The 12,384-nt window shown below is 27.4% G+C and overlaps 1 protein-coding gene across 1 annotated transcript in view; it reads right to left on the reverse strand.

The window, feature by feature from the left end:
* LOC119677011 (ell-associated factor Eaf-like) overlaps positions 1-7,681 on the reverse strand; it is an 8,721-nt gene extending 1,040 nt beyond the window's left edge. The window contains exons 1-5 of the mRNA XM_038088277.1: positions 7,541-7,681; positions 7,349-7,473; positions 7,195-7,285; positions 3,200-3,809; positions 2,919-3,112 (exon numbers count right to left, since the gene is read on the reverse strand). Coding sequence (XP_037944205.1) covers positions 2,919-3,112; positions 3,200-3,809; positions 7,195-7,285; positions 7,349-7,473; positions 7,541-7,587 — 1,067 coding nt within the window. The 5' untranslated portion in view covers positions 7,588-7,681. The remainder of the gene's footprint in view (positions 1-2,918; positions 3,113-3,199; positions 3,810-7,194; positions 7,286-7,348; positions 7,474-7,540) is intronic.
* Between the last annotated feature and the right edge of the window lie 4,703 nt (positions 7,682-12,384).

A 12,384-nucleotide genomic window follows, 5' to 3' on the forward strand; every position in this document is an offset into this window, starting at 1 on the left:
ATTTGTTATGTTAATAAATTATATAAAAATAATTTACAATAGAAAGAGAAATAAATGAGAGTAAATTTTCTCTATTATTTTTTGTCTAATTAACTTAAAAGTTAAATTTTCTAAAAACAAATTAAATTAAAATAGTTTAAAATTTCTTCAATAACTTTTTTTGTTTTTTTTTTTTTTTTGATTAAATTAATTATTTTGAATTATACCTTGAAATAGTTTGAAATATGTTTTTTTTATATAAGAGGCTTGAATGATTCTGTTGCTATTCATTATGTTGTAGTTGTAAAAGATTATTTATTCAAAAATTTAATTAACAAATTGAAACTAAAATTTTTATTTGGAAGTTGTGGGACTTGTATATAGTTCATATTAACGTTTACTGCAGACGTATTCAATGTTACGATTTGGACGTTAATTTCTTGGATTTTAAATTTATGGATGGAATTAATATAATTTTAGGTTACGATTGGATGGATATTAACTTCCTTAAATTTAAATAAGTCTTAAGGAAAAACATTCATCACCGGTGGCTGGATTTGGAATTGGATCAAATCTTAGCCACACTCAAGGAAAAACTATTATTGGTTATTTATTCTTTAATGTTTGCTAAATACTAGACATTTCTCTACAAAAAGAATTCAAATACTTCTTTTACATTCATTTAGTCATTTAGTATTATTTCTTTTAATTATTAATGGACTGCTTTTTAAATATATTTGTGTATACTAAACAAGTGTAAACGAAAATTATTTATAATTGTAGTGTAAAATTATATCTTCTTCCTATTGTAAAAGTTAGTTTTTAAAGTATACATGGATATTCACAGATATAAAACAGTATTTGAAAGAGGCCAAATGTTTAACCATTTCAAGGTATTAATTCTTGGTTTGTTTGTTTGTTTTGCTTTAATAGTGCTTTATACAAATGATAATTTATATAAATAATCTTAAAGTTATGACTATATTAATTTAGTTTTGAAATTGTAATTTATATATATATATATATATTGAAAAATAAACATAAATTTTTTCAAAGCGAATTATGGCAAAGTACTTAAATGTTTTTAGGCTTTTAGCGGCTTAGTCAAATTTTACTAGAATTAAAATGAAGCACAAAAAATGTTGCAATAAAAAAATGCAAATAAATGAATAAAACACATAAAGAAATTAAATAATTTGTTTTAAATGTTTACAATTTGTACGTATACATTTAATAAGTAACTGTGAGTAAGATAGATGATGGTGCAGCATTAAACTAAAATAGTCCAAGGCAATATTCAATCAAACTTTGTACTTTAAAATTGGTCCAGTATAGGCAAAATATATTGTTAACAGAAAGGTAGAATTATGTTCGTATACCTTTCTAGGTTACTGTTTACGAAAACTCGTTTAATTTTTAGGAATTATCGACTATATATCAGCTTTTAACTCATTATAGGCTGCATGATTTATTGCTGCACCGCAATCAAAGCGCCAAAAAATTCACATAATAACTTGGCAAAATTTTCATAATTAAAATTAACTTATTTAAAATAACAACTGATTGTGATTGTTATAGTACGGATGCATTTAAGTGCGTGGCGCATTTTAAATTTATGTATAAGTATGTATATTTTTCATTCATTTTAAAGTAAATTTGATTTGTTTTATTTGGTGTTTTTATTTTATAACATATATTTTTGGAACTGAAAGTTTTGATATTTTGTTTAAGCGACGAATATGAAAAATGGTAGTTGTAATATATTTTTGATTTTATATTTATTTTTAATCAGTTTTCGATGTAAGCTGTATTATATATTTATGTATAAATAGATAAATCAATTTCAATTCCAAAATTATGTATGTATATATATATATATGTATATATTTCTTTACTTAATTTTTGTATGAGGCTTAGTTACAATGCATTTGCTTAATTGGTTATTGGTTATAATTATATTATCTTATATAAAAAATAAACAATTTATACATTATATTACATTTTATTTATTTATATTAATTAACAAGTTTTGTTAACAACTAATTTAACTTTTGTAAATTTAAGTTTAATTTTTTTTGTTGCAGTTACTTTTAATTCTCTCTCAAGTTTACAAATTTTATATATATAATCTTTTTTATATTAATATGTTATTGTAAATGTGGTCGCATGTTTGTTTTGTGTATTAAAAATATTATATTTATTTATATAACTATATTACTATTTTGTTTAATATTTTAAAATTAATTACAAAATTGGCAAATTATTTCCAGTTCTTAATTAGTTATTATACTTTGAGTTCTTTAGAATATTTCATAATTTGATTTACATTTCTTTAGAATATTTCATAATTTGAATTTTCATAATGTTAGACTATAATAATTAAATTTTTAAATTTAAAAATATTGAAGGAAATTTTTTAGGTATATCTCTAATTAAAAACCAAGGAAAATAAATACATAATTAAAATAGTTATGAAAAGCTCTAACAATATCAATAATTCAATAGTTCAAGATAATAAATTTTTTTTCTTTCTTAACACTTAAATTGATTTTTAAATAAATAATAAAAACTAAATCCATAACAAATTGTTAAATAAATTCAACAGTAGTACTCAGAAAAAATTTAAAATTTTAGTTAAATATTAATATATAATGATTTTCAGTACTTTTTGTTTAATAGTTTTAGCGCTTTTTAACATAATAACCAAATATTAACAAGTTGTAAGTACCGCTTAATAATTTGACAACAAATATATAGAAATTTTCTTAAGTTTATATATAATTTAAGTAATTCATTCATCATCATCGGATGAATTAGATGACAACTGCAAGTCTCTTTCCAAAAAATTATTTGACCAGTCTGATTTTGCAAGGTTTTGTTGTTGTTGTTGTTGTTGATGTTGCTGTTGTTGATGCTGTTGTTGTTGATGATGATGTTGCTGTTGATAATATTGTTGTTGATGCATTAATTGTGGTTGTAGTTGTTGTTGTTTATGTTGATGCTGATGTTTTTGTTTCTGGTGTTGTTCTGGTTCATTGTCCGAATTACCGGAACTTGAGTTACTATCACTTTCGCTTTCACTATCACTATCACTAGAATTAGAAGACTCTGATGAAGTCATCTCACCAATTTCCTGAAAAAAGGAGAAGAACAAAACTTTCTATTAACAAATAATCATCATAATTTTTAGTTTATGTCTTATTAAAACCGGCGGACTAACCGATGATTCTGGAACACCTAGGTCACGTGGTGAATTGTTACTGTAGTGATTACCACCATTGATACCAATATGATTTTTATATGCATTGCCATTTGACACTTGACTCATATCTTGATGCAACTGTTGTTGGTTTTGGAAAAAGTTTTGTTGTTCTTGTAAATTTGGTCGTAACTTTTGTTGCTTCGTTTGCTGTAGCCATGTTTGTTGTTGGTCCTGTTGTGTTTGTTGTTGTAACAATTGTTGCTGTTGATATTGGTGCTGGTGCTGGTGCTGCTGCTGTTGCTGTTGATGTGGTGGTTGGTGGTATTGTTGTTGATGTTGTTGTTGATGTTGTTGTTGGTGTGGCTGTTGGTGCTGTTGTTGATGCTGGTGCCTTTGATTGTTAATATTTCGATTTGCATTGTTTTGTAAAGATTTCTTTTGTTTTTTAGTTTGTCCAAACTGATATTGATTATCTTGCACTGAATTATTATGATTGTTTATGGCTGACGGTGATGTATTAATTATGTTGCCTAGAAGAGTGCTAGCAATTGAACTATTTGGCATTTCCACATCAGTATCAATGATTGGTATACTAGGTAATGTAGCTTGAGCGTTGTTTGCATTCCAGCTAATTGTAAAAAAATGAATATTATTTATTAGTAAATAATACTTTTAAATATAAATTATTTGATATTCTGCTGAAAAAAAAATTTAACCGATCTTACTAAGAAATATCCTATCCTTCAATTAATATTATCCAATCTTCTATGATATTAATATTCCAATTTTTTCCTACACAGAATTCTGTCCTCTTCGGCAACATAGAATTTTCAGCGGTTTTCTTACACTTTTTAAAAACGTATAATGATAATTCAAAGTAATGTAATTATCATTATAATGTAATTTAATGATAATTTAAATTATAATTGAAAAAGTTAACAATATCTTTAAGCATATTTCAACTTCTAACACAATATTCACAAGTATCAAAATGTAAACAAAAGATAACAAAAACAACTGTCAAAATGAAAACCCGGAACGATAATATGAACGCTGCATCAACTTTAGCAAAGTGCGTTCACTAAAGTTCGTAATGTAAACATGGTATAAGTATCACATAAATTTCTTATTTTTTTATGATATCCTACTATTTTACTACTATTTCCAAAGTAACCGAAAAAACATAACTTGAAGGAATCATAAGAGTTTACAATAATGCAAAGGGAAAATGTTTCATTCTTATGGTGTATGTGATGTGAGTGGAGGATGTTCAATTCAGCCCAAGTTCGGGTACGGTAATCTTCACAAAATTTTCCTGGACAAGAAATTTCACTTTCTTTTTTATATACAATAATAAAGTTCTAAACAATTGATTTGATAGAAGAATTGCTTGTAAATATTGAAAATATTTATTAAGCATTTTATATAGAAATTATTACTTGATTCACCCAACTTAAGGACTTTTCTTTTGTAAGCATATCACAAAATAACAACTACTTATTTTAAAAATAACATTTCAAACAACACAGGTGGCTTATTAGTCCATCCTTTTTGAAATTGCTTAACTAATAAGCAGCTCAAATCGCATGGTTGCCAAGACTAAAAATTTTTCTACTGTGAACGATTTTTGGACGCACATACGAAATTTCTAGTTAATTGTCAATGAATGATTTCGTTCATTATTCGCATTTCGTGTTGTCATTGTTCGTAACAAATACGTTATTTTTTCTATTTATTATTTTAATGTTAAAATGCACGAAAAATTATATTTTATTCACAATCATGTAAAAAAATATTCTCATTAATAATTGCAAAGAATTACTATTTTTTTCCGATATATTAACTTTAAAATTTACGTATTTTGCACATATAAGCCTAACAAAATCTCTATCTTATCCAGAGTTGCCATCGGCAGTAGTGCTTACAAAAGAAAAGCCCCTTATTAGCTTTTTTTAGATTTATTCTAACTTATTCTATTAATGCTGTAGTTGTTATTATTTTAGTAACGAGTACGGGTTTTAATGTGTGAGTAAAATATAGAAAAATATAAGACCAAAATGCGAGAAAATATAAATCTAAATGCAGGTAAATAAATGTTAGAAAAAATTACATGAAAGAAGTTTACTTTGTAATACCAAATTTTTGTTTGATTTTTTTATGTTTTCGACAGTAATTAAATCATACATATATATTATATTTTCTATATATATATTGTGAGGACCAAATTTCACGGAAAAAAGCATTTCTTTTCCAAAATCTATAAAACACAATTATTCTAAGCAGTTGTAATTAAATTTTTAAAATCACGGTTTTCCCACATTCTTTATTAATACCAAAATTCGACGAATTTTAATTATTTCGGAAGTATGCATTTTATGCCAGTCCTCTTACTAAGTTCGTAAAATCGTAGTTTCCCACGATTTTACTACTAGCAAATTCGGCGAATTAAAGGCTCAGTTCGATGGTAGGTAACGTAAGAAATTAATTCAAAGCGAAATGTACAACCAACGAAACTTGTGTGTTTGATAGAAACGAAATAAACAAAGTACACTGTTTTTGTTTATTTCGTTCCTATCAAATACGCAGGTTTAGTTGGTTGTGAATTTCGCTTCGAATTAGTTTCTTACGTTACCTACCGTCTAACTGAGCCTTAACGGTGCACTTTGTGCGGGTACGTTTGCTAAACTTGAATGCAATATGAAAATTGTTTTGCAAACGGTACTTTGTTTACCTCAAAATATTTTTTGTTGTTGTTTACAATAGAAGGAGTTTTATATAAAAGGAATCCAAATTGCGGTTTGGTTCTATTTGAAATTTCACACTATTGAAAGTTAGTTGTGTGTGCTTAGGTACAACAGTGAGAGCTCGGTCTAATTGATCTGGACACATGGTGGTTCGTTTGGCCTTTATTGACGTTCACCATGTGGACAGTTGAGGTTGGATGAATGAGGTGATATTGGTTAAGTTACCTTTCGTCTGGCCTATGCTGACGAAGAGTAACTTCTTAATCAGCCAATCGGATTTCCATCTGGCTATTGCTGATGCAAAACTGAATTGCAATTCACCTGCACTGTGTTAGAAGTTTGTTAGGAACAACAGTGGGAACTCGGAATAGTTAGTCTCGACATATGGCGATTCGTTTGGCCTTTGCTGACGATCGCCGAGTGGATTGGCGATTTGGTTTGAGTGAAGTTGTCTCCTGCTTGGCTTATGGAGGCATAGGGTAACTTAACCAGTCATTCGAACTGCCATTTGGCAGTCCTCCATTTGATGGAGGAATGGATGACGAGTCACCAACACTGTTGGAAGACGTATGAGTTATACGAGCGTTTGACGATTGCTGACGAGCGTGCCTAGGCGTAGCATCAGGAAAGGGATCTTTGTCTGGCTATAGCTAACAAAGGTTCCCACTAAATCCTTAGTTACTTCTTTTACTTTTCTGATCTTTGACTTAATCTATTTGAAATTTCGTACTGTTAAGGGTTCTACGCGCGCACTACTCGCAACGGTGGATTTCAGCAGCCTCAACGCTCGAAAATCTTCAAACGACACGATACTCTCAACGTGTATAACGATTACACAATATGTAACTTTGTTCTTTTGTTAACAACACTAATAAAATGTAAACACAACACAGAAGTGTCTTATTTCTTTAATTCTTATTACGAATCCTGGTATACTCGTTGAGTTATACCCCAGCTATAGATAGCGTCGGAATAGGTCGCTACAATATACATAAAAAATAAGCGGATAACTTAAATTACAAAGTGTGAAACCCTATATTTGACTTCAAACAAATGGTCAAAAAAAATGCTTAGTTTTTTTTAAATAACTATAACTACATAACTTTACATGTATTATTGATAGATCATCATAAATACATCATAAATAATTCATGTTTATGAAATAAAGCCTTTTGTTTTGAATATAGATCCATTTTTTTTAGTAATATAGATCCATTTTTTAACTTATTCGAATTAAACTTAAATCTTTACATCCATGTTAGAACTTACGCAGGCGCTGATTGTGGACTTTTGTGCACCGTTGAACTGACGCCTGCTGATGGAGAGCCTTGCATTGGAGAATTACGCGGTTTGAAATCAACTGAAATGCAAATATTTTTTATTAAGTTTTATTTTCAAAATCAAATCTCGATAGTTCACATACTAATATTATTTCGTCGACTTCCAGTCGACACTTTAGTTTTAGATTGTAAACGCATCGTTGTATTTTCCAATTTTGGAGGTCCCGTTGTCATAACTGGGTTAATGGCTGGCTTATTGGCTTCACTCCTGTATAATTTTAATAAATATACCCTTTAATATATATCTGACTTGACTATTTGACTATAAAATTTACCTTGTCTTCTTAACTTGTATATTGTAGCTTAATTTTTCTAAAGTCATATCACCTGTTTTCTTGTCTATTATTATAATACATTCTTTCGTATAATTTCTGTGATTTCCCTTATAAACAGTATTAGGCACACCGGAATTTTCTGCAAATAGAAAAAAATTATTTAATTATTATTTATTTATTCATTTATTTTTATTTTTATTATTATTTTTTTTTGAAAAAAATACAATGAAAAAAATATTAATGATTAGAACATTGCTGCGATGGTCAAGCGATAAACTTGAACATTCTATGTGTAGACATTAATTGATGAAAATATTTTAGATGTGACTTGATTTCGTTGTAATTTTATTTGATTCGACTGTAAATGAAAACTATAAACAGCAATATAAAATGCTGGGTTTTTTGAAAATTAAAAAATTAACTAATTATTAACTAAAAATGTGGCAAATGGCAGCTTTAAATGCAGATAACTTTTTTATAGATGTCGTGTTGTTAATACACTGATTCTAGAATCACTATCTTCATCAGCAACTCAAGAAAAAGATAGAAGTATTTCAAATAATATTAGTTCTTATAGGATACTGAACTATAGGATGACAGGAAAAGCCAGGACGGGACTGTCTCATCGAAATTCTTGTGAATTGCCTTTGTTAGTGCCTGACGCAAGAACACAGAAGCATCGGGTGTGTTACTGTTCAAGCTTATCAAGATCAGCGGTTCGTTACTCGAAGTGTTTGTCAAAAGTGAGCAAAATCGTTCGAAAAAAAATAAGTGAGAAAGTTACATAAACGACCCGCAGACCACAAAAAAATGGTCGCGTCTTTAATAGATTCAACAATATATTTAATTTAAAAATCAGCCTAATACTTGCGTTCATCTTTCCAAATGTTCAAGGAAATTTGATTTAAAAAGAGTTTCTAATAAAGGAAGGTTTGACTTCTTTTTACTTCACCTACCAAATTTTTTATATTTATTTTTTGGTGCTGTTAGTTGGCACTTTGATGTGAAATGAAAGAGTTTACTAATAAGAAGAAAATGCTTTTCTAACTAAAAGTTGACAATTTGTACAGGTTTAGTAAGATATTGATATAAATTGAATTCAGTAGACGACTTCATATGTTACGTGGCATTTTCAATATATGACGTAATTACTACGATATTGAAGTTGTCTTGACTTAATACATTATTGTTGAAAATTTCAGAATTGTGATCTTCTAACTTTTATGAAGTAAATGTATATATCAAAGTATAATAATTTTTGTGCAACTATATTTGAAATTATAATGCTTTAGATATAAAACAATTGGGAATTTTTATGAAATGATTCATTTAGAATACCAAGAAAACTATAATGATTTTATTCCTTTTCTTTTAAAAGAGTAAATATTATCGAATTATATGTATGAGTTTAATTTTCACTGTTTGAACACTAGGTATTGACGTCATAAATTGTTAAAATAATTAACAAAAACTTAAAAGAAAAAATATAATAAAAAACATTGACACAAATCAAGCTTGTTGGACTAAAAAACAAACTATGGTATTGTGGTGAGAGAAATAATTTGAAACACTCATAAACGCTCCAAATGTGTGAAAATGTTGGTTGAGGTTAAAATTTTAAAATTTTACAACATTCTTGACCAAAACTCAAAATCAACAAGAAAAAGGCAGTCAATTTGCATTAAGAGAAAGAAGTTAAAGAAATTTTACACTTCCCAAAATATTTAGAGAAAAAAAAGAAAGTCTTGACAATACAAAAAAAAAAAATTCAAGGCCGCAAAGTTAATGGATTTAAATTTTGTGTGATTTTTGCGATTTGATTTATAAAAAAAATGGGTTAAAGAAGTCACAACACTTCACACTGCAACCTTAAATACTTTATCTTCGTTTTAGATATTTCGCTTCCGCAATATTTTTCCGTGATTTTTGTCAAGTTCATTGTTGCTTTAAAATTTTTCTATTTTTACTTAAAAAAATTACAATTTCAATAGCCCGTAAGTATTTAAACTTATTTTAACAAAAATAATTAAAAAATAAAGAAACAAGGTTACTTTTATTAAACCTAATTTTATGAACACTAGAACATATATTCATAATATAGTTTATATAGTTTTAACATATATAAAAAAGAATGTCTATGTCAAAAGGAGTTGTGGTATAAACGGTTTTAAATCAAACGATAAAAAAATATTAATAAAATTTATCTATTTATCTACAATATTTATCTATTTATTAATCTATATCATTAAATTGAAAATAGATTGCAACTGAAAACAGATTAAGGAAAGTCGGGAGAGAGTGCTCTATAGAGAAGAACAAACTAATAGTGTTTTCGATTAGTAAACCTGAATTCAAACTCGATCTGTCAAATTTTTAGAGTAATATAACATTTTTATAGTAAATACATATATAGAATCAAATCACACTTAATTTGTCAAATCATATAAAATATCTATTAATTACAGGGTAATCTTGCTACTTTCGCAAAATATCTATGTTAGTGTTATAAATCAATCGCGAGTGTTATACATTTTGCCCCAAATTTACCAATCGAAAATATAACTGCACTAAAAGTGCATGAAAAGAGCATCTCGATTGAAAAAATTACCCTATAGTTACCAATTTACCAATTATATTAACACCATCAAATAAGCAGGATCTGATATTTGTATTGTCGTTATATGTGTACATTTCTGGGTTGATTGTCTCTAACAGAGTAACACTTGTCTGAATACCTGGTCATGCGGAATTTAAGCTCAACAAAATAGAAGCCTGGAAAAAAAGAATGTTCCACTAATCTTTTTCCTCTTGAAGTGCATATATTTCTCAGACTAAATAAGTACTTAAAAACCACATATAAATGAAGTGAATTTCACAGCTCAGAGCAAAATATCCACCTATCTTATTTGTTTATGTTTTGCAATTGTCGGGAAATAAGTACAATTCGTTCATCTGTCTTTTCTTAAATCGATTTTTCTGGAATCTTCAATCAAGTATCACTTGTAAGATTTATCAATAGTCTTAATATATCTGGGTGGATTTAGGGACTCTATTCAGAAATAGCATAATAGATCGCATAAGTTGTACATATATTAACATAATAATAATAAAATAAATATATATTTGCATATATATACGTATTAGATACGAAATACCTCAATAATATCAACTTGGTTGATTTGCAATGAGTGTTGAAAATTTTGGATTTTAACATTTATGTATATATAACTGTTGTATATTTTAGTATTCATTAAAAATACGTAGGGTCAATGTGTAACATATAAACCTAAAGATGTACAACTGGTAACCAAAGGTAACCCTAAAAGATATTAACAGTTTTTTTTTTGTACTTTGCAGGAATATTATTATATGGAAATGATTCCAAAAATTGTGAGTAAATCAATTTAACAAAAAAAAAATCGAAATGTATATAAAAAAACTAATGCCCTACAGTTGATTTATATAGCTATGGACTAAATATAAGAGAAAATTTTCAAGTATAAGTGTAGCGAATGGTTATGATAGGATACTATATAAACCGTTGTTTAATTCTAGCTTCTGGTATTTCTCGATTTGTGCTAAATTCTTCATTATATTTAATTTGATATACACAGAACCAAATATAATGAGAGGGTTTTGCCAAAAAATTTTTAAAGCACTTTAATCAATGCGATTAATTTATAGTGGAAACGTAATTAATTTTTCGGATATTAAATGTTAATATAACTCATAAAACTGATTATATACGTACGACGACAGAAGTAGTGAGTAGCATGCATTCATTATTTTGGATGATGATAAAGTAGCATTTGTAGTCATATATATATATATATATATATAAGTCAGACTTATGTTTAGCAAGTATTTATCTAACTATAAAAAAAGACTTATTGGTCTTTAATATGATTATACTATATATTATAATTATACATAATAAATAAAAATATTTATTTCAGAAAGTAATATAATAAATTTTTTTAATTTTTTTTTTTTTTTAAATAACTAAAATTGTATTTAAAAGAAAACAGGTATTTTCACCCGCTGGGGAATTATTATTAAGATAAAAATTTAAAAAAATACCAAATTAAATGTTAAGACATGAAATATTAAAGTTAAAAGCTCAATGAGTGATATGAGAAGAGTTAACTATACAATCAACCAAGCAACAACCCAACAAACTAACAAGTCAGCCAACAAGAAAACTAACGAATCAACAAGTAACAAACACGCAACAGCCAGAGTGTATCACCACATCCAAGCCATGAATGTTCCGAGCCGCAAAACTCAATTTGAACCAGAAGACTTTGCGTCGTACAGATAAATTAAGCGGCGATACGATTACGAAAGCACTGAGATTTATAGACCAAAGTAACGGTATTGAACATTTAATTTTTAAGAAGCACAGCACAAGAAATAAAAATTACCAAAAATAAATTAAAAAATGAAAATGAAAATCATGGAATCACGAAATCAAGTACGCGTATCTTATAGAAATCATTTCATTCCAAATATTGAGACTTCATTAGTGGAATTAATTTTAGCTTTCATAGAAACCGTATGAATGAAAACGCCTTGAGCCAGTATAAAAACTTATTGAGAAATAGTCAAAAAAATTAAAGAATCATTATATATATATTATTGTACAACATAAAAATCTGCAATATTATAGTTAATTTATGGCACTTTATTTATTAAAAGAATTTTGAGATTCTTTGAATTCTACAACATATAAAAATTATAATTTATAGGTTAACTAATGACTAAGCAGGCAATATGATAGAAAACAGGGATTAATACTATAAACATTATTGATGAGGATATCATAAAATCACAATAAAGTGATA

Source organism: Teleopsis dalmanni, chromosome 2 (assembly GCF_002237135.1).
Source record: "Teleopsis dalmanni isolate 2A chromosome 2, ASM223713v2, whole genome shotgun sequence".
Taxonomy (NCBI): Eukaryota; Metazoa; Arthropoda; class Insecta; order Diptera; family Diopsidae; genus Teleopsis; species Teleopsis dalmanni.